Genomic DNA, 22,788 nt, shown 5'->3' with positions numbered 1-22,788 from the left:
TAAATGATAAACAAGAGTACTCAGAGAGTGCTAACCTCTGCCAAGGCAACACCAACGTCCTCTCAACGATTAGCAAGAGATGATTTTTAAAAATAAGAATATCTGAAATAAACTTGATTGCTCTCATAAAATGAAAATACTAAAAATGAACCCAACCACTCTCAAAAATTAAGTAAAAAAAAAAAAAGGAAAAATAACCCAGGGTACTGAATCGATCCCAAACCCTAATCAGTTCATGCCAGTCACAAGGCCAAACATCCCTGCAAGTTTCATCCGAATCCATCCAGTGGTTCTTGAGATATCTTGTCCACAGACAAACTAACATGACCGAAAACAATACCGCTGCCTTCGCTAAGGTGGAGGTAATAATAATTTTCACAAACTGGATTGATGTTCACAGCCATCGTGAAAGTAGTATTGCAATCAGTGGGTGTTGGTTGATAATTGCAGACGACACAGAAATATTGGGCTCATCAGAAGGTGATCACCAACATGCACTGAATGGGTTTACTGTTGATTGCTGCAAGGCAGGGATGAGATATTGGTGCTCCCAAGAAAATCTTCCCAGTGCACTCTGCATGTTAGTGGAACATCACAGAGGCAAGTGGAGAAGCTCAAATATTTCAGGACTATATTCACAAGTGATAAGAGGCAGGAGGCTGAATTAGGTGCTAGAATTACAGATGCTGGCACAGTAATGCACCAGCTTCAGCATTTAATCTTCCTGAGCGGAGAGGTTGGCAAAAAACCTAACCCGTTAAATTCAATTTGGTTTCCATGCCTGTCCTCACCTGTGATCATGAATGTTGGGTAATGACCAAAAAAGTACAATCACAAATACAAGCAACTGAAACAGGATTCCTTTGAAGGGTCTCTGGAGTGATGTTACTTGACAGGGTGCCTAGCTCACAGATCAGGGAGTCTCTCCAGTGAAGTTGCTACTTTTCTGGTACAATGGACATGTGATTAGAATGTTGCAGGAATGAATCACAAGACAGATTCTTCAAGTCAAGTCAACTAGCAGGAAACTTAAGGGTAGACCAAGAACAAGATGGGTGGATAATATCCAAGGTCTTCGTTAGTAACATTTGGAGATTCAGCCGGAAATGATGGTTGCTTCTAATACGACCGTATGGAGGAGGTGCCTGAGGAATCACCCACCCCCACCCCAGAGATGGATGGATTGTTGATAATAACAACAACAACAATATACTTGAATTGAGTCTAACTTTTTTTTTTTTTTACTAAATCCAAGCTTTATAAATCTGACATATTTTAAATGCTTTTAAAGAAAAGAAACTCTCAAATTGATAATTATGTTAATAAACTATAACTGGCTAAACTGTTTAGTTTATAAGTTAGAATAATGTCATCATATATAGAATAATGTATTTAAAACAAAACAACTTACAATAAATGTACAAGAAGAATAACCATCTTCATCTGGATCACGGAATGTGCGGATAGGTTTGAATCTGAAAACAACACCAAAAATCAATGTTAAATTCAAGGAAAACAGAGAAAAGGGATGGTTTATCAACCAGACAAGTGACTTTTTTCTGAATATACCAAGTATGGTAGAGACCAAGGACATGAATCACAAGGACAAGTAGCAGTCAGTAATGAGTAAAGTGTTTCTTAATCCTGCAAAGGATGTTAGTCTTTTCTGGGCAATTTTAGACTGATAAAAATGTGGGACATCCTGGTAGTAGAGCACTGTATTTGTGCATCCTAGAATGTATAGCTTAAGCTGAGAATTGCTCATGGATATTCGAGTCTAAGACAGCTCTTCTTATATGGTTATAATGTTTTTAAAGTGAAATATTGGATCTTCATTAGATGACACAGCACCAAAAGAAAAGGTTGAGGTAAAACACAGGATTGTGTCACTAGCACGGATGCAGTGTTTTAGAATAATGCCCAAGATCCTACTTAAACCCCTGAAACAGGAGCTAGATGTGAAATTGTAAAGCCTAATGAGAAGGGCTTCTCTTAAAAGACCCATCAGAGGAATCTTTCTTCCCTTACTTAAAAGTCTAACAGAAGATAGAAAGATGGGATAATTTGGGGAGATTCTTTTAACAGATACATCAGAATATTTAGCAGTTATCGAAATGAAAAGCAAACGCACACAAAGGATTGACAATTAAAACCACTTATTTTTGTGTTCAGTTTCTGGCTCTAAAGAGCAGAAGGTATGGAAGTAGTGATTTTAAATAAAATTACTCTTTATATAAACAGGGATAATTTAATCTGTATATTACAGGCAAAGTTAGGCAATGTGACATATTTAATAAAGTCTAACTATTGTCCAAAAATAAAGAAAACACAAAAACAAAGTGAAAGAACAGGGTGTATTAGGTTGATGGTCAGGAAATACAGAAGACGTCTTTGACATTTCAAATCTATGTTCTGCTAGTCTAACTAACCTGACAGGAACATCTAAGTTTTAAAGTTAAAAAAATAAACAAACCTGCTGTAAACATATTTTTTGTGGCACTTAAATCCATCAATACCACCAAATTTAGGAGAGATCTATATAAAGAAAAACCAGAAAAAAATACATTAACACATATCAAAATAAATTGTTTCAGAGACAATAAATATTGCTTTTATCAATTAAAAAAATTTTAATCTAATATGCTAAATTTGAGACTTTGCAGGGTCCACCATGTTCAGATTTTAGTTAATGATATAAGAATTGGGTCAGAAAATTTGAATTCAGTTTTGAGTGTTTTTGATTAATACGATGAGTAATATACTAAAATATTTTCAAGCATTGAATAAAACAGTCGTGCTTTATTGGTTAAAATGTATGTACAAAGAAAATACTGTAAAGTAAGATATAGTATTACATTTCTGTAAATAAGCAAAATTTAAAAAGTAACAAATAAATAGTATTCCAAGTTTTATAATCAAGCAAATACCATAGAAGATGAATTCTTGGTACCAAATGTATTTTAAGGTTAGTTGGCTATTAAGAAGTATATCTAAATATTAGTGAAGATATTTCATTGAGTAAAAGGACTTATTCAAACACTGTCTTCTGGCTTTGAATAAATATCGAGAATGAGTGAATCAAATAACACACAACAAATACAAAAACAATAACATTATTTTAATGTTCAATACGTACCATAGCTCTATTAACTCTAGCTGTAATGCAAGTAGGAGCAAATCTACTTCCTCGAGGATCAGGACATTTATGAGGACTGAAAATGACAAAAGCTCCATTATCTTTCTCGTTTTAAACAAATGTATACAAAGGAAAACATTAGGAAACAGAACATATGGTCAATGCCATTTTTCACCAATTTGTAAACGGCCTTACAGAAACAGGACTGAAATACTCAAATTTTAACCAATAAATATTTGAAATACTAATTAAAACAATTATTTATTGAGTACCCTCCATAAAGCTCTGTTCAATAGTTTCTGATGTAAATGTAAATGTTTCAGAATTTGATAATTATGAGATGAAATTTTGTTATTACAATATTACAAGGTTGTCATACAATTTCTGAAATCACAAACTTTTATGAACATGATCAAACTTCTCAAGAGTGACAGATTAAAAAAGACAAAGCCAAAATTCAGACCATCACAAATCAACCCCTTAAATACAAATGTCTCCTGGAATAATGGCTTAATGAACAAAAATAGTTGGTTTCATCAAGCTAAGATATAAAATTCAGTTCTTTTCAGGAGCAGGCATTTGCTTCCCAGCTAACAATGTTTCAGGTTCAGTCCCACTGTGTGGTACTTTGGACAAGTGCCTTCTACTTAAGTCCTGGGCTGACCAAAGCCTAGTAAATGGATTTGGTAGATAGAAACTGAAAGAGGCCTACTTAGTGTCTCCTTGTGTAAACATCACATGGTTGTTGTAAATGAATGTCACTCATTTCCAATATTCTAAGAAATCATGTCTGGTCATAGGGAAACATTCCCTCACTTACAAACAGGTATCGGTTGGTGACAAGAGGGTCATTTGGCTGTAGAAAATCTACCTCAGTAAATTCCATCTGGCCCATGCAAACATGGAAAAGTGGACATTAAATGAAGATGATGATACTGGAATTTATTCTCCAGCCTTTATTTTCTAATTCAATGATACCAGTGATTTTTGTTTTAACAGATACCCTCCCATTCCTGCTTAAAGTAAGCGGAGAAATTGAAAATTGGTCAACACTTACGTGAAGAGTGACATTGGGGGACACGTTACCATGGGGTTCTTACAGAGTGCATGTTGTTTCCTGAGATATTCTGTAACAATGCCATCCAATGTTACCTCATTATCAGAATGGTGCTTGTGAATCATATTTTTCATGATGGTCATGTCTTCTAGTCGATCTTTCGTAAGCTGAGACCTGGCATTAGCTGCCTGGTTGGCCTAAATGGAAACAAATCGATTATATATTTATTTGAAAAGAGGAAATGATTAAATGAGTGAAAGTAACTTTTTAGACAGACAGTATGAAGTAAAACACACACACAAAATATCTACATAAGTTTGAAGCATTTAAAAATATATTTTGATGTGCTATTATAGTCCTGGGCCACCTGATATCTACTGAGTGAAATTGGTAAACAGAAACTTCAAGGAAGCCCATCATAAACATGTATGCCCAACTTACCCCACCATATCAATATTTCACTTGAAGTGCCCATCCAATCTTCTACCCCCCCACCCTCAGTCAAGGGGTATCTTTAATGTTGCAAGCAACACGGCAACATTATTAGTGCTTGTACCATGAAAAAAAAAGCAAGCACCCAGTATATTCAGTAAAGTGGTTGGCATTAGGAAGGTCACCTGGTTGTAGAAGCCATGTACAAACTGGAACACTGGAGCCAGACATAGTTCTCTGACTTATTGGATCAAAACATCCAACTGTACCAGCCTAAAGTGGATGTTAAATGCAGATGGTGTGGAGGTGTGGTGAATGTTGAGCCAGAACATTGTCTGGCTAATCAACAGATGGTGACATTGTTTATTTTCTCCATAGATCCACAGACATGTGCTAACTGGTGGAATGAGATAATTCCTTACTTGAAAAACAAGTATGGATCAGCACCAGAAAGAGCAACCAGTTGTAGGAAATCTGCTTCAAACTTTTATCTAAGACATTCTAGCGGGGAAAAATGGCTGTAAAAATGATGATGATATATATTTTAGGGACATTGAAACGATTAACAAATTACCTAAATTGAAATAAGAGGAAAACAAAATGTGGCCCTTACTTTGATAGTTGGTGTTGAAGCAATTACAGGAGAAGCAGCAGAGTGTCGATTAAGTGAGAACTTTACAGGACCTAAAGTGCCATTGGTGTTGAGGATACTGGCACCAGAGGAATGTGATAATAGAGATGGGGTTTGGTTAGAATTGTGACTAGTTGGTAATGGACTCAGTTGACGTGACTGCAAATACAAACAAGTAAACAAATGAGTAACAATAAACATGTGTTTCAATTGGGTTGTGTACAATTCTTTCACAGATGAAAGTTTAACTAAATATCATATTTGATAGCATTAAAAACACATGGGCATACCCCTCAGCAGAACATATTTAGGAAAAAAAGGTTTTTAGTACATTAAAGCTTATGAGAGACCTAACTTTGCATATAGGCGATCTTGATATGTCTTGCTATTAAAAGACTGATCAGCTAATGAGAGTTTCATTTGGTTGAAATAAGGGGTTTGCATGCATACATAAAAGGTAGTAGCTTCATCTTTCACTACAAGTGCTCTATAGCACTTGACAAAAATATTAACTTTCAAGAAACCAATACAATTGTATTTCATAATTTCTAAGCAACCAGAGTTTGTAGTTTTGGCAACCACAGATGAGTAAATATCACAACTGTAATATTTATATTAAAAAATACTTTCGCAATTTGTTTTATCTATTTTACAACAGTGCAAAATATTAATTAAAGTATCTCATTAAGAACTATTACATTTATTTGTTTATTCAGATGTAATAAAGCCATTATTAAAATAATCCTTTATTAGTAGCCAACAAAAAACACCACTCATTTCCCATATTAGAGATAGTAAAGAAAAATATCTTACAGCTTTTGGTGTGGTCATAATTGGGTTAATCAGCGGGTTTGTTGGATGGACTGTAGGAATGGACATATTGCAAGGTAAGTTAGCCTCTGTCTGAAGGGCAGTTGCTGAATTGACACAACCTGAAACAAAAGAATATAAAGTTAAATTTAGTGAGACTGCTTTTCAATGGAAACACCACATAGGAAAAAATGGATGTAAAGACAACTAGAAAAGCACTGAGAGAGCGCAGACCTCTGCCAAGCAGCTAATTTCTACCCATATACACGCATGCTGAAAATTGCCCAATTTCCCAAACCATCAAAACTACAATCACTACAATCATTTTCTTTACACAGTTGAAAATCCATTATCTGAGACTCATGGGACCAAGATTGTTGCAGATTTTTGATATTTCTAATTTTGGAGTGCTTTATTAAAAAAAAAAATTAAAAAATTACATCTACAAAATGGAACAGTTTGAGGATAGAAACCAGGTCTAAACACAGCTTATAGACATACTCTGACTGTGGTTCTATATAAATCTTTAATAATTTTTCTTATACTTAAGACCATCAGAAATGTTAAGAGATCAGCCTCTACCGATGTTGTGATGCTTTGATTAAAAGGTTACAGCATAGATTAGATTACTTAGATAAGTTTCGGCCGAAGTTGACTCAGGCCATATCTAATTCTATAACACCACCTGGAAGAGATACACAGTCTGTAGTGGACAGACAGCACGGGGGGGGGGGAAGCCTTGAACGAATTTTAAAGATGGGCAATGTTGATGGAATATTTTCCACATCATACATGATATAGAGCTCACAGCAGCGGTGGAGGGAGCAAAGCCTGAGCTTTTTGAGTCGATCCCAATAGTCAAGGTTTGTCATGTCATCCTCTGCCAACCAGTTCATTTTAAGATAGATACGCAAGTAAAATTACTAATAGAGAAACGAAAATAAACTTTGGAAACAACAACGATGAACGTGTTTTGAAGGGAGATAATCAAAGAACGTAACATTGTAATACTTCATGTAAAGTAAATATAACAAATGAAAAATTCTTCAAGAATCCATAAAAATTCCTGGATCATGACCAACATTTCATCATCTGTTCCTTGTGTCATTACTAACTTTTCCTATAAGTTTCATCGAATACCGTTCACAACTTTTTGAGTTATTTTGCACACAGACAGACAAACAAACGCCAATGAAAACAGAACCTCTTTCCTTGGCAGAGGTTATGATGATGGTGATCGCAAAGATAGGTAATGTTTTAAGAGTGTAAAAAAAAAAAAAAAAACTAACCTTCAGACAAAAGATACTCGTGGATCAAATGAAATAATTCTCTCTTCTGGAAAGTAATTTTCGTCTGAGCTACAATATCAGCCTTGAAAACAAGAAAGGATAATTTTTTTAAAGCATTTGGAAAAAATTTTAAATGATTTATCGGAAGATAACAACCCATCACAGCCTGCGTTTGACTCTATGATATGAATTCCCTGGTTTAAAGTGATATGAAAATTTTATGCTAATTTATGTTCTGAAAACCAGCTTAATTAATAGCAAAATTATTTTACTAAATTCATTTTCAAAATTAATTCAAACAAAAACTGTTTATTTCAACAAATAAATTAATATTGCCACTGATGGTGGCATGCAATAAGCACCTCAGTGCTGCCTGATTGGCTCCCCGTGCTGGTGGCACATAAAAAGCACCATCCAAACGTGGGCAATGTCATAGCTAAAATACCTTTGATCACAGATCCTCCTTATCATGGCTGACAAAAACATCAACCTAAAATCCTATATTTTATATGCATCAAACTGTTTTGACAGTTAATGAACACACAAACATTTGTTAAATTAACATTTTGAGTGATTGTGGTTACATATATTGATATCTTGAATAACTCCTTGAGAGTAGGGCACTGGGTTACATACAAACTACATACTAAGAATTTCATGGAATCTTGTCAGATTACAGACTAATGTCTCGTTTCATAAAAACAAAAGATCTTTTCTGGTAGCTGTTTCAGGATATAAACTGAAATAGAGATAAATCTCCTGTATAAGAGGCCAATCTATCTCAGGTAATTTCCCCAGACTGTCTGGTATCTATTTCTGACAACTAAATCAACTGAAACCTATAGAATTAAGTCTAACCATCCAAATACACAATGAGACGTCTTCAATGAATTTAAACTTAAATTGTTTTAGCTGGTAGTTCAATATTATATCTACACATTTCAATTCTGAGCTGTTTCACATGACAAATACAGGACTGTTTATTTTCCAAATACTTACAGCAGCACCTCCTCCCATCAACATAAAAATATTTATTCAGTGACACAATACAAATCTATGCATATATATTTTTTTTTTGAAGCCAGGAAAAACCATACATCTTTCAATTACCTTCCTGATGTCTTGAAGAGAAGCTTCAATATTTGCATTATGGTGTTTTCCAGACACACGTTCAATTAATTCATTGGAATACTTGCAAAATTTGACATGTGCTTGTCGCTTGTCTTGAAGAACAGGTTCTTTCATAAGCTCTGTATTAAAAGAAAACAGTTTAAAGATGTAAAGTAAAATATTCAGTCTGTGTATTTCTGTCTCTGATCCTACCCATAAATATTTGTGGAAACTATTTAATAAAGATAAAAGTACTTTATTAACGCACTTTACTTTGGAAGTTTGCATAGTTCAAAACCATTTAAAGATTTTATGATAGACATCAATATTGGGTTTATAGACATCAGTTGTGGTGTAACCGAAATTTGATGTTTTATTTATGTTTTTATACCAATTATCAAATTAATGCAATATCTGAATCCAAACTCTACCGAATTACTGCAACAAAGTTACTTCAGAATGGCATCCATTAAAACTTTACAAAGAAACCCCAAAAATTACAAAACTTAATTGATAAGATCAATAAAAACCACATAGTACATCAAGTGATATTTCTTTCAGAATTTAATAATCACAAATATTTACTGACAGATGGACAAAAATATAGGTGAAAATATCGACACTCACGTTGCAATAAACCATTATTGAATAAAGGAAGTTTCCCAATGATCTGCCGAACTGTTTCGGACCGAGACAAACCAACAAGAGCCTAAGAAAGTAAAGACAATCTTATTTAAGAGATTTTAAATGTTTTTAATTTTTATTACAAATAGTATATTATATTTAACACTTATTATGAAAGTTTTATCAACATTATTTTAGAAGGAAATACTTGAAGAAATCATTTAAGATAATAATAATAAAAATCCTTTCTGCTGAAAGCACAAGGCCTGAAATTTTGTGGGGAGGGGACTAATTAATTACATCGACTCTAGTGTTTTACTGGTACTTAATTTATTGATGAAAGGCAAAGTCAACATTGGCGGAATTTGAACTCAGAACACAAAAACGGATGAAATTCTGCTAAGCATTTTGCCTGATGCGCTAACGATTCTGCCAGCGAACTGTCTTAATAATAATAATGAATTTATTGATATTAAATAATGTTAAAAAATTTGTAGCACATATATAGAATGATGAAAAGTTGATTTTGGCAAAATGTGAACTCAGAACATAGAAGACTCAGTATTGTGATTAACTTCAATATAAATGCTTCTCACTAGTACAAGGCTACTAAGTTCCAAAAGACTAATAAGTATTAACTAACTCAGTACATGGCTAATATTTATTTTACCAACTCTAGAGATAGGAAAATCAAAGTTGATTCCAGCAGGCACTGGCAACGATCACGCACCATTCAAGCGTGGCCAATGCCAGTACCACTTGTCTGGCCCTCATGCCGGTGGCACATAAAAAGCACCCACTACACTCTCGGAGTGGTTGGCATCAGGAAGGGTACCCAGCTGTAGAAACATTGCCAGATCAGATTGGAGCCTGGTGCAGCCTTCTGGCTCACCAGCCTTCAGTCAAACTGTCCAACCCAAGCCAGCATGGAAAGCAGACGTTAAACAATGATGATGATGAGAATCGCCACTACTATGTGAACGATTTATTTTAGAATAAGGACTGATGCAAAAGCTAAAAAAAAAACCCAAACAATAAACAAACAAAAAACAACAAATGAAGTTAAAAATATAGATGAGAAAGTGAGCAGTTAGCAAAACAGTATTTAGACACATTCTAAGCTGGGTTTTATCATTGAGAGTGCAATAGCAGTTTAGGAATGCAGTCCAAACACAAGGAAATAATCACATGTACAAATACAATATGTGAAAACAATCCTAAAATACCCAGATCCAAATAGTGTATTAGTAAAAATAAAAAATATCTAAACTTATCTTAGAAATACAGAACTGCAATATCATAAATTAAAAACCTAATATTTGTTGTGTTAAGTTCCGTGACAAAGAAGATCTATTTATCTGAAAATAAGTAGCAGATTCACTTCAGAGTTGAACACTTTTACAAGGGTGTCCCAACTGTCAAAATTCACATGGCATAGGAATGGCTGTGTGGTAAGTAGCTTGCTTACGAACCACATGGTTCTGGGTTCAGTCTCACTGCGTGGGACCTTGGGCAAGTGTCTTCTACTATAGCCTTGGGCCGACCAAAGCCTTGTGAGTGGATTTGGTAGACGGAAACTGGAAGAAGCCCGTCGTATATATGTATGTGTGTCTGTGTTTGACCCCCCCCCCCAACATTGCTTGACAACCGATGCTGGTGTGTTTAGGTCCCCGTAACTGAGCGGTTCGGCAGAAGAAACCGATAGAATAAGTACTAGGCTTACAAAGAATAAGTCCTGGGTCGATTTGCTCGACTAAAGAGGCGGTGCTCCAGCATGGCCACAGTCAAATGACTGAAACAAATAAAATAGAGTATGTTCCAAGTAACTGTATAAATACCACAATATAGTAACAGGGATTAAATTAAATAACTTTAATAACTCCTCATAACGATAATTATTACTAATAATCATTGCAGTATCTGAATCACATTTGAAAAGACATAAAGAAGGTACAATAAAAAAACTATGTTGAGAATATATTAAAACATTGCCTTACTTTACACGCTAAAGCACGAATATTATCAGCTTCGCTAATGGGAGTTTTCTGAGATAATAACTTCAGAAGAACCTAGAAAACAATACAAACAACAAATTATACTCAAAATTCAAATAACAGCAATAATATTTATCTAACCACAAACAATTTTTAACATATATATTTATGTACTAAATTGTGTTATGCTATCTGTTTATATACTGACTGTTGTGGTGAAATTTTTGTAATCATTGTCTTTGTTTTACAAATTGAGAAGACAACCTTATTCTTAATTAAATTTATTTTTGGTCTGTGATATATGAAAGAGAAAGGTATTAGAAGAAATAGAGGTTAAATTGGATTAATAAGATATTGTAAATAAATCCACATGGTCCCAGGTTCAGTCCTACTGCGTGATACCTTGGCAAGTGTCTTCTGCTATGGCCTTAGGCTGACCAAAGCCTTGTGAGTAGATTTGGTAGATGGAAACTGAAAGAAGCCCGTCATGTATGCATGTGCATGTGTCTTTGTATGTTTCCCACCACAGTTTCAAAACCAGTGTTGGTGTGTTTACATCCCAGTAACTTAGAAGTTCAGCAAAAGGAGCCAAAAGAATAAGTACTAGACTTCAACAATTAAGTCTTATTCAACTAAAAATTCTTGAAGACAGTGCTCCAGCATGGCTGCAGTTTAATGAGCAAAACAAGTAAAAGATGAAGGATATCTAATGTTTTACTTTCAATATTTATTGTAGATTACGTGTGTGTGTAACACTTGTCTTATGTTTTTAGGATGTAATTTTATCATGATGTTTATATATACTAAAGAAAATGATCCAGGTTAATAACTTGTCTCAATTTGATAACTGAAGGTAAAATAATTAAATGTAATATCAAAGATTTCTTTTTGGGGTGGGGGAAATTACCAGCATCTTTTTTTTTTATTTTCATTCAAAACAAAACATTGGACTGACTCCTGTGCAGGTGGCATGTAAAAAACACCATTTGAGCGTGGCTGTTGCCAGTACCGCCAGACTGGCCCTCGTGCCGGTGGCACGTAAAAGGCACCCACTACACACTCAGAGTGGTTGGCGTTAGGAAGGGCATCCAGCTGTAGAAACTCTGCCAGATCAGATTGGAGTCTGGTGTCGCCACCTGGTTCACCAGTCCCCAGTCAAAGCGTCAAACCCATGCTGGCATGGAGAGCGGACGTTAAATGATGATGATGATGAATTATTAAAACATAAACCCTCAAGTTACCCCAGATTGCATTCAAATGAAGAGTCATAAGACAAAAAGACAAAAACAAAAACAACTCACCATGATGCCATTGTTTCCTCTAATTCCATCCCACATTTTACCCAAGACATCTTCTCCAACCTTCCAATTAATCCTCTTTTTAGAACCAGATCCTTTGAATCGACCTACTCCACCGCCAAGCTGTAAAGGGAGAATACATCTTGGTGTTATATATACAAATTTAGAAGTTTATTTTATGGAAGGCTGTTTCATAATCCTACAACACAATGAAGAATTAATTCTTGAACATCAGAAGAGTTAAGTTAGACTTAAGCCAATACCGCCAAATTTTTAAACCGTGGATTGGTACATTTTAAAACAGGTGACAATATATTAAATCTGGAACTACACAAATTACTGATGCTTTTATCAAACATATTTTCATAGTTTCATTCTCTGCTGGTATGGCTAAGAGGTTCACCAAATTCTGTAGAAATTATTTAAATGGAAGAACTTAAAATGTGAACAAAGAGATTGAAATTGTACTTTTATCGCAATATGGACTTAGAAATACCCTATAATTATAATTCAAATGTATGACCATTGAGTTGATAGTCCAATAGCTAAAACTCCCAACCATCATGTATTAGAACGCTAGTGAAAATCCTCCTCCATACAATGATTCAGAGAAAAATACACAGCAGTGGCTTCTTATTTTATCTAGAATCATAGAAAAATTTGAATTTGGAAATGTTAAAACTAATAAAAGAATTTTCAGCCCATGACCGTTGACTATGCCACTTCATGCTACCAAAATTAGTTATGTGAATAGATCTAATGAAAGTTGTTTCTTTGATAGTAATACAATGTAGCAATGATAATGGGATGCTGATAGAACAGCATGCTATGAATTTCACTTAATGTTACTCTGCAAAGGATGATAAAAAATATTTTTCATGTACTAGGTTACATATACCTTTAAATTAGATGACAGTTAACTATATTTGATTTCACAAAATGTTATAGAAAAAAAAAAAGAGTAAAATTGCCAAAAGGTTTTTCACAGCAGTTATCATATGTAATTAGAATATTACACTTACCCTTTCCATTGGTCCCCAGACACAATTTATGATGACATTTAAAGCAGATTTTTGTACCTCAGGGTCTTGAACAGTTTTGCCTTCAGCCAGACCAATCATTATGCTTAAAAGAAGGAAATACATATTTACATATATAGGTATATTATAGACATATAAATATTTTTGTTTTAAAAATGCTATGAAAACTTAACACCATTGCGCATTTTTCAGATGTTTTCTTCAGAAAAATGGAGTAATTTAAAACTGAAACACAATGAATTCACTTTACTAGGGGAGCAGAAATGACTCACCTGGTTCCTATCAGCATAGAAAACAGACAGAAAATGACAATAATGATAATGAAATATAAGACCATCATCATTTTACACCTGCTTTCCAGGCTAGCATACAATATATCTTCATCAATATATATATATTTAAATGCTAATCACTAATTCATTTGTTCACACTAGTATTACTGTTCTGCATTCCTTTTTTTGCATGTAAGAATAGATGAAGTGGTTTGAGTAAATTTTTATATAGTTATAGACAAATTTTTTCTCACAACTCGATGGTCTTCTTACAACTCAGAAATGGAAACTGGTAATCAACCAGTTCCAAGAAGAATTACGTGGCTCATTCACAAGTACAAGGCAGCTGATGAAATAATAAACTGAACTGATATATGATCTCTTAGCAAATGCATTTCTGTTTGAAATGCAAACCATGCATTTGTAAACTTAAAAAATAAAAATATGCAGAGATAAAAAAATATACAAATATTTGAAATACTAATTTTTAGATGTTACTAACTTGATAGCAGAGGCTGTAAACTCCAAGCCTACTGGGAGGGGTTCAAGCATAGCAAGTTGGCACTGAGGCATAATTGTACAGACTGCTAAGACATCCATTGCACTGCACAAGGTTTCAGACCTACAAAAGACAAACATAGTTTCAAGATAGAAAACAGAAAATGGAGGGGGTGGGTGGGGGGGTGGAATTTCAAGTTTATTGTAAAGTATTCTACAGTAATTAATATTTTCTTACATGTCAACTAGCATTACAGATCTGCTACAGAGTGAAATAGACAGGGAAAGAAAAGGAAGACATTAGAAAGAATTTTTAGTACTAGGTAACAAAAAAAAACAAAAACAAATTCCACATAAGTTGTGACATTGTGCTACGTTAGATATCACCATAATAATCTTTTAACAAACAGTTTCCAGGCTGGCATGGTTCAGATGGTTTGGCAGGATCTGAAGGGTCAGAGATCTGTGCCATGTCTCAGTGTCTGCTATATATGTATGTATCTGTGTGTGTGTTTACATCCCCGAAACTTGGTTCGGCAAAAGAGACCAATAGAATAAGTACCAGGCTCACAAAGAATAAATTCTGGGGTTGATTTGTTTGACTAAAGGCGGTGCTTCAGCATGGCCACGGTCAAATGACTGAAACAAGTATATCATACGACCTGTAGAACAAGAAGTAACCTTTAAACAAGCCAATTCACTTCTCATATTACTAGTATACTTGGATAACAGCATGAATGTCATACAATCTCACCTCCATTAAATAGCCCTTAGAAAAGAGAAAAAATAAAACAAAACTTACTTGCTGGGATAATTGTTCCAGTTTTGTGCAATAGCTAACAGCTGAATCACTAGACTTATGCCACCAAGCTGCTTGAATTGAGCAACAGGACGCCAGACCATTCGGACAGGCATTAGATCAAGTAACATTTCTATGTTTTCTTGCACCACTTCAAATGTCAACTTTAATGCCTGAATTGAAGAAATAAAGACACGGTTTAAAAATATACTGTGATAATGCAGCTAATAAGAGTTCAAACAAAGAAGACTAAGCTTTATCATGATTATATTTTTAATAGGTAGCACCTTAGGCTATTGTTTTCTATTGTAGCCTTAGGCCAACCAAAGCCTTGTGAGTGGACTTAGTAGATGAAAACTGAAAGAAGCTGATTGTATATGTGTGTCTGTGTTTGTCCTCCCACCATCGCTTGACAACCGATGTTGGTGTGCTTACACCCCCATAACTTAGGAGCTTGGCAAAAGAGACTGACTCCTGTGCAGGTGGCACATAAAAAACACCATTTGAGCGTGGCCATTGCCAGTACCGCTAGCACGTAAAAGCACCCACTACACTCTTGGAGGGCATCCAGCTGTAGAAACTCTGCCAGATCAGATTGGAGCCTGGTGCAGCCTCCTGGTCCATCAGTCCTCAGTCAAAGTATCCAACCCATGCTAGCATGGAAAGCGGATGTTAAATGATGATGATGATCATCATCACTTAACGTCTGCTTTCCATGCTGACATGTGTTGGATGGATTGACTGAGGACTGGCAAACCAGGAGGCTGCACCAGGCTCCAATCTAATATTCCTTTATTATAATACTGGTTTCAAATTTTGGCACAAGGCCAGCAATTTCGGGGGAAGTGATAAGTTAATTACGACCCCAGTGCTCAGCTGGTACTTATTTAATTGACCCTAAAAGGGTCTTTTAATATAACATTAATAAAAAATAACTTACCTTGTTTGCAGGCATTTCAGTAACAGGAGAGCCATTCTCGTTACGCAGGTGAGATCGCCTTATTTCATCTGCATGTAGAATCAAATGAGCTTCCATGTATTTCTTAAAAGCAATACAAACATAGCGAGCTATCTGTCGCATTGTATAGAGCTTGTTTTCCATTGGTTGTTCAACCGATGCATCAAAATATAAAATGGGGAGTGTGCTCACCTTTTTTTTTTTAAATAGAAAGTAAGAAAAGAAATCATAGATGTCAAAACAGTCATCGTCATCATTTTACATCCATTTTTCCATGCTGGCATTCATAGAAGAAATAATTTAAAATTACTTTTTAACAGTAGGGTGAAAAGAACAATGTCAAATTTAAAAACTGTACATTGAATAAATCCTTAAGATCCAGACTATCATCATCATCTAACGTTTTGATGTAGCTATAAGAGATGCTTAAAAGTGTAGCAAAACTAAATATTAGAACATGAATTTGAGCCAGATTTAGAAAACCATATCATTCCTGTTGCAGACAGGAACAGAGAGAAATGAAAATAAACATGGATTACAAAATCGAAGAAATGAACCAAAGTGGCCATGACATTAGGTCAATGGTGAGGTCAGGTCAAGGTAACTAAAGTTCAGCTTGAACTTCTGCAAGTGAAAGGGCATGAACGTAAATTCCAGGTAGTGGCAGATCTAGGAAGGAATGACTGAGCTGTTTAGGAAGCGGTTTGACATGTTGAGATCCAGTAAGGATGAGGAGGCAAGACAGGTGACTGGGGAGTACTGGCACGAAGCCACTAATAGAAGAGGAAAAGAGCAGTGTTTCTGTGAAAACTGTGGGTTAGCAAGCCTATCCAAATAGATGAATAGCCATTTTGGGATGATTGGGATATACTAGAATGCCTGAGTATAGTAGCAGCAACACTATCCCGAATATGTGAGCAGCAAATGATTGAGGTTGAAGTGTTTTCTGGTTTTGAAAAGTAAGCCAAGTGTTTGGGATGCAGTTTTGTCAATGTTATAAGTCTGAAGAAGAGACCCACCATTTGCAGCACTTTGGAGGATTTTAGTAATGAGTTATTCACATGTGAGGTCAATGTGTCATCAAACTACTACTCTGATATGAAAAGTGATTGTCTCTTGGTCCAATTGATAGAGATCAGATGATTATGAGAACCCACTGCCATTGAAAGATGTGTGGGGTATGAAGAAGTGTGAGTTTAGTTTGAGATTTCTAGGTTGCATGTGGATGGCACCAGTGTGCAAAAAGTTCAAGAAGGCTGTCATCGACAAAGAAATATGTGCTGTTAGAAACGCCAGCAAGGTTATTAATCTACAGGATGATCAGGGATATAAGTAAACCATGAGATAAACCAGAGTTGATAGAAATTGGAGGAGTGTGTCCTGTTAACATATGCTGTACAGGAGCAATCCAATATGAAACTTCAGATAAAAGAAATGAGACAGAGCTGTTATAAAGGAAATTTTCTTGTTGGCTCTCATACTAAAATTGAAGGTTTTGCTCAGGGCAACAATGCTGTACAGATACATGATTGTATATCAATATTTATAAGCAGGGCATGAACATTGTTAATTGCATATGGTAAAATATATCAAAATTGCTTTTAAAAATATAATTCTAGCTTACCACATTAATTAAACGACGGAGCCCGTCTTTCTGATCAAATAAATCTAGAATGATCCGGAAAGCGAACGCATGATCCAAGAATATTGCAGCATGGCAACGACTTGACTCATGTGAGCATTCAAGTAACCACAACACATAACTGAAACACAAATATCAAAAGGATAAAGCAATGAAAAATATACGATCAACATTATTTATCAATACATAAATCTTTAGTTTGATGTCCAACTGTCAATAAAGGTCTCAACTGGACAGAAAAACACAACGGCTTATTCCATTTTGGCTAATTAACTAATATATGCTGAATTGGTAGTAACAATTTGACAACTCATATCAAATTGACTTTCTCTACCTTTTTTCGTATCATTTGCTTTACATGAATTTTATAGATTTGATAATTTGTAAGTAAACTGCTAGAAATCTTTTCAGCAATTAATCGAGAAAGGTATCTGTTTCAACTATACACACAAAGGAACATGTACAGATGTACCATGAGAAGAGGTACTGTACACTACCATGTGCAGTATAGCACAGTGCAATGAAAGAAGCAATAACCTTGTAGTCAGGAAATAACCTACCTTCACAAAGAAATCTTGGCTATTTAAAGCTAGCTTGGCCCTCACAAACACTTTAGTTAATTGCTATGCCTATAAAACCAATCACAAAATTAGTCTACAAATCAGTTGGCATACACACTAAAACAAAATAAATACAACAAATACATCAAAATGTAAGTTTCTACTTGTCTCTGTTGAGGCAAATACTTACTTCACAAGTTCTGAGAGGACATGTTCAGGGAGCAAGCATACCTGAAAATAGGAAATCAGCAATTACAAAGATGGAAAACAAATACACATTCAATTTAATCTGAGAATTAAGAAAAAAAAAAAAAAAGAGATAATCTTCCCAAAATATGATTTGTTCAAGACAGAAGGTTAAAGTAAAAAAATACAAAAACTACAGCTAGCATTTTCTTAATTCATTCTGAATAACATTTATTCAATCATAGCCTTAATTAAAAATATGAAATTATATACTCAAGGAATTATAGGCAAAATACTTTTCCAGTACCACAAAAATATTTAAAAAAGCTTCTATGTTTGGATAAAAATTATGTTCTGGTAATTTTCCAAAGCTAATTACTATTTTTTTTTTCCCCACCACACAATTTCTAAGCTATCAAGTATTTTTAAATGTGTTTTTTCATCTTCAAAATTCACTGAATTTTGACAATATAAAAGATATATCTTGACTTGTAACAAATTCAAGTGAATGACTACTTGGATATATTTTAGTCAATTGATGGGGGGGAAAAAAAGTCTTTGGTGGTGATAAAGCTATGGTTTTATATATATATATATATATATATATATATATATACAATTTGTACTCTGTTAAGTTGGACCTACTATAAATATCTATATATTTATACATAAAAATTCATCGTCTGAAAGTTTCCACCTTTTGCATTGTATACAAACATTCATACATTTTGAATTTGATGCTTTTAATATATTTGATCTGTCTAATCTGTTTATTCGCATAATTGCTTCTATACCCACTCAACTTGATCCCTCTTATAAGCCTTTCTTTACCTTGTAAAGACATCGAAGTCTAAGTTTGAATCTTTTGAGCACTATTAAGTGCCGTCTATATAGAGAATATTTGGATCTCACCTGCGAACTATATATGTGTGTGTGTGTGTGTGTGTGTGTGTGTGTGTGTGTGTGTGTGTGTGTGTGTGTGTGTGTGTGTGTGTAAAAAAAAGTTTAATGCTTAAAGAAGTGAAATTCTGCATGCTATATAAAAAGATGTAATTTTGGTAGATTCAGATCCAAAGTAAAACTATATTTTTTTTAAGATGAGATCTGAGAATGCTGACATCACAGACAACAGAAAGCAGCCTCATTGCGCATCTGTCAATACTATTTTGCCACATAAAAACAAACAACAGAATAAATTATATAACAATTTTTAAGATAAAATAAAAGATGTAGTACCCTTTCCATTGTCTCTTCAAAATAAGAAAGATAGTATATACAAAGAGAAACTCCAGTAGCAGCAATGGAAGGTCGGTGAACTTCTAAAAGTCGTTGAACCCCATCTGAATTTAAAAATTTGGTTGCAAACTTTTTATGGCAGATCAAAGTTGCAAGGTACTGTAAATAAACCAAGAGTAGTGAATTGAAATACAATGTATACAATACTTTCATATACATAACAAAGGCAATCTCTGCAAACTTGCTTATCAAAGAGAAATGATTAAATATCGAGTTCAAATTTTGGCACAAGGCCTGGAATTTCAGGAAAGTGGGTACATCATTACATTGACCCCAGTACTCAACTGGTACTTATTTTATCGATTCTGAAAGGATGAAAGGCAAAGTTGACCTTGGTGGATGATTAAATATTTATTTGAAAACATGTAAATCAACTAATTGCCAGAGTTTAGAAACAGTGTTGTTTTTACTTAGTCATGTCAAAGAATAAAAAGAAATAATAAATTACATATAAAAGTGTTCATTTGATAGTTAACAATGTAAAAAGTGGGGACCAATGTTCAAATCCACAGATTAGACACAAAACCCTCAAGTCTTATTAACAGTTAATCTATTTTAGAACAAAGCTATTGATTGTTTATCAACTTTTTAATACTCATTAAATCTTCGTTACTATACTTATTATTGAAATATACCCTCGTTATTTCAATTAATTTTTAAAATGATCCAAAATGTAATAAAATTTGTTATGCTAATTTTTGGAACATAAATTAACATGAAATCTTAAAGGGAAATTCTAATTAAAATAATTTTAAAATAGAGAAGTTTGTACCATATAACCAAGAGCAGGCTTGAGTGGGTTGGTATTAAAAGGGCCAAATATTCTTCATGTGAGATTTAAATATAATCAATTTTAACAATCTTGGATTGGTTAATTAGCTTCAGGTAAGAGCAATTAATAAGGTTGGGATTTGTTGAACCTGAGAATGTCTATATTTAAAAAACAAATTTCAGTCACTTTGAAATAAAAGAATATGGTAACTTACTTTGAGAGCTTCAAATGCAAGACGAATATCCTTGTTTTCTTTCAAGTTGATGTAATGCATAATTAGGTCTATTGCTCTGTACTGAATAGCAAGGCCTAACAACTACAAAAGACCAGTATATATATAAAGCTTAATTTTAGTATAAATTCATAAGATAGTGAAAGTAGAAATATTTTTTGTATATTTAGCATTGCATAAGAAAAAAAAATACTAAATTTTTCAAAATAACTATTAAAATACTTTCCAAAAAAGTGTTAAAAGAAACAAGTAAATAATTAAATTTTGATTAGTCATATTTTACATAAATTAATAATCTAATACATACACTGAGTGATAAAGGAAAGTTGTTTAGAAATATGTTTACCTCTTGATATTCTCCCATTGGTATCAAATAGTGTAAAATGAGTCTTTGCTTCATGGAAGCACTCATAGGATCCATGCAATAAGAACCGATAACATAGGACATCATTTCAGACCAGCTACTGTTACTAGATTCTGAAGATAAATACAAATCAACAGTTAAAAAAGCTTGCTTTCGTTCTCTCCCTCACACACACACTACTCACAGGATACTTGGCATTGGTTGAGAAAGAAAATAGTTGAAAACAAAATCACATCAATCCTGTATAGATTTAGCCCTTTTGTTACCATATTTATGTTGAAATACACTGCTTTTATTTCAGTTAATTTTGTAAACTAATTTAGTCATTGCTAAGCTGGCATTAAGGATATAAATTAAAAAGAAGTTATGATGGAAGATTTTAATTTAGATCACTTTAAAGTAGAAAGTTTGTATCATAGAACAAGGAACAGTCTAGGGTGAGTTGGTCTTAGAACGATTAAACACAATCTGTAAATTCTTTGAGATAAAAGATAGACAATTCACCAAATCCTTGATTTAAACATGCTATTTTCACTTTGTCAAACTGTAGCCAGAAACAGTTTAGTGACTGAGGAAGAATTTTTGTTTTGATAGTGTGTGCATGTAAGCATGTGCATACAATGTACTGTAGCAATTCTGGGACACTGCCTTATAGGGTTTAGTTGAATAAATCAACCTCAGTACATATTTTTCAAGCCTAGTACTTATTCTATCAGGATTCTTTTGGGGACATAAAAAACCCAACTCTGGTCGTAAGCAGTGGAGGCAACACACACACACACACACACACACACACAGAGGACAAACTCCCACACAGAAGTTTCCATCTCCCAAATCCATTCAAAAGACATTGGCTGGGCTGCTAATAAATAGTGAAGTAATCTTCAAAGCAGGATACTTACCTTCTTTTTGGGGACAAAACTCTCGCCGAGTAGTAACAGCATTTGATGAATCATAACTAAAATAAGTTGGTGACAATGATAACTTCAAAGATGGTTTCTTAATTCCATCATTAGCTTCTGAGGAATTTTCACATATTCGGAGTTTTTTCTCCTGTATTTCTGATTTGGTAAATGAACTTTTCCTTTTATTATCGGAAGGAGTTACGGTGGTAGATGTAGAAGAGTTAGATGGAACACTTTTAGGAGTACAGGGGAGAGACACAAGATCTGACGATGTATTAGAAGTATTGTCTTCATCATGTGTTTTTGCAAACATATGGAAGTGAGATTTTTCCTTAGTGCTGCTGCTATTATCACATGCTTTCTCTTTTTCAGTAGTTTCTAGAGGTTCCTTGGATGATTCAGATCTTAATTTGTGCAATTTGTTTAACAGTTGGGCAACCTAAAATAAAATAATAAATTAATATAATGTATCAATTTGTATTACTTGGTATGCATATGTGAGTGTGTGTGTGTGCGTATACACACACACATATTCATTAACATTAATTGAGTGGCATTATCAGGATATCTTATCAATATTACATTAAAGTTAATTAGAAATGCATCTTTTCTCAGACTCAAATTTTACTAATATATTCTTGATTAATATTCAAACTGTTTTTTTTTTTTCATCCCAAGCCCTAGGACTGGTTTCCATGGCATACAAGTGACCAAAATCATAACGCTCTCCTGAACAGGACACCAGTCTGTTGCTGGGTTCAAAGCCAGCAATTTCTGAGATGAGAGGGTAAATCCTTTAAACTGACCCCAATACCTGACTGGTACTTTATCAACCCTGAAGGGATGAAAGGCAAAGTTGACCTCAATAGAATTTGAACTCAAA

At 34.2% G+C, this 22,788-nt stretch overlaps 1 protein-coding gene across 1 annotated transcript in view; it reads right to left on the bottom strand.

Annotated features, from left to right (window-relative positions):
- Window positions 1–22,788, bottom strand: part of LOC106872186 (DDB1- and CUL4-associated factor 1) — a 49,675-nt gene that overhangs the window by 10,669 nt on the left and 16,218 nt on the right. The window contains exons 6-26 of the mRNA XM_014919084.3: window positions 21,903–22,344; window positions 20,983–21,113; window positions 20,619–20,720; window positions 19,573–19,731; window positions 18,341–18,381; window positions 17,573–17,711; window positions 15,931–16,140; window positions 14,994–15,163; window positions 14,196–14,315; window positions 13,404–13,506; window positions 12,385–12,504; window positions 11,087–11,158; window positions 9,093–9,174; window positions 8,466–8,605; window positions 7,356–7,437; window positions 6,070–6,188; window positions 5,239–5,415; window positions 4,194–4,390; window positions 3,137–3,212; window positions 2,474–2,535; window positions 1,412–1,475 (exon numbers count right to left, since the gene is read on the bottom strand). Coding sequence (XP_014774570.1) covers window positions 1,412–1,475; window positions 2,474–2,535; window positions 3,137–3,212; window positions 4,194–4,390; window positions 5,239–5,415; window positions 6,070–6,188; window positions 7,356–7,437; window positions 8,466–8,605; window positions 9,093–9,174; window positions 11,087–11,158; window positions 12,385–12,504; window positions 13,404–13,506; window positions 14,196–14,315; window positions 14,994–15,163; window positions 15,931–16,140; window positions 17,573–17,711; window positions 18,341–18,381; window positions 19,573–19,731; window positions 20,619–20,720; window positions 20,983–21,113; window positions 21,903–22,344 — 2,808 coding nt within the window. The remainder of the gene's footprint in view (window positions 1–1,411; window positions 1,476–2,473; window positions 2,536–3,136; window positions 3,213–4,193; window positions 4,391–5,238; window positions 5,416–6,069; window positions 6,189–7,355; window positions 7,438–8,465; window positions 8,606–9,092; window positions 9,175–11,086; window positions 11,159–12,384; window positions 12,505–13,403; window positions 13,507–14,195; window positions 14,316–14,993; window positions 15,164–15,930; window positions 16,141–17,572; window positions 17,712–18,340; window positions 18,382–19,572; window positions 19,732–20,618; window positions 20,721–20,982; window positions 21,114–21,902; window positions 22,345–22,788) is intronic.

This window comes from Octopus bimaculoides, chromosome 4 (assembly GCF_046866305.1).
Source record: "Octopus bimaculoides isolate indiv1 chromosome 4, ASM4686630v1, whole genome shotgun sequence".
NCBI lineage: Eukaryota > Metazoa > Mollusca > Cephalopoda > Octopoda > Octopodidae > Octopus > Octopus bimaculoides.
The sequence above is the reverse complement of the archived record's forward strand: the minus strand, read 5'-3'. Positions and strand labels throughout refer to the sequence as shown.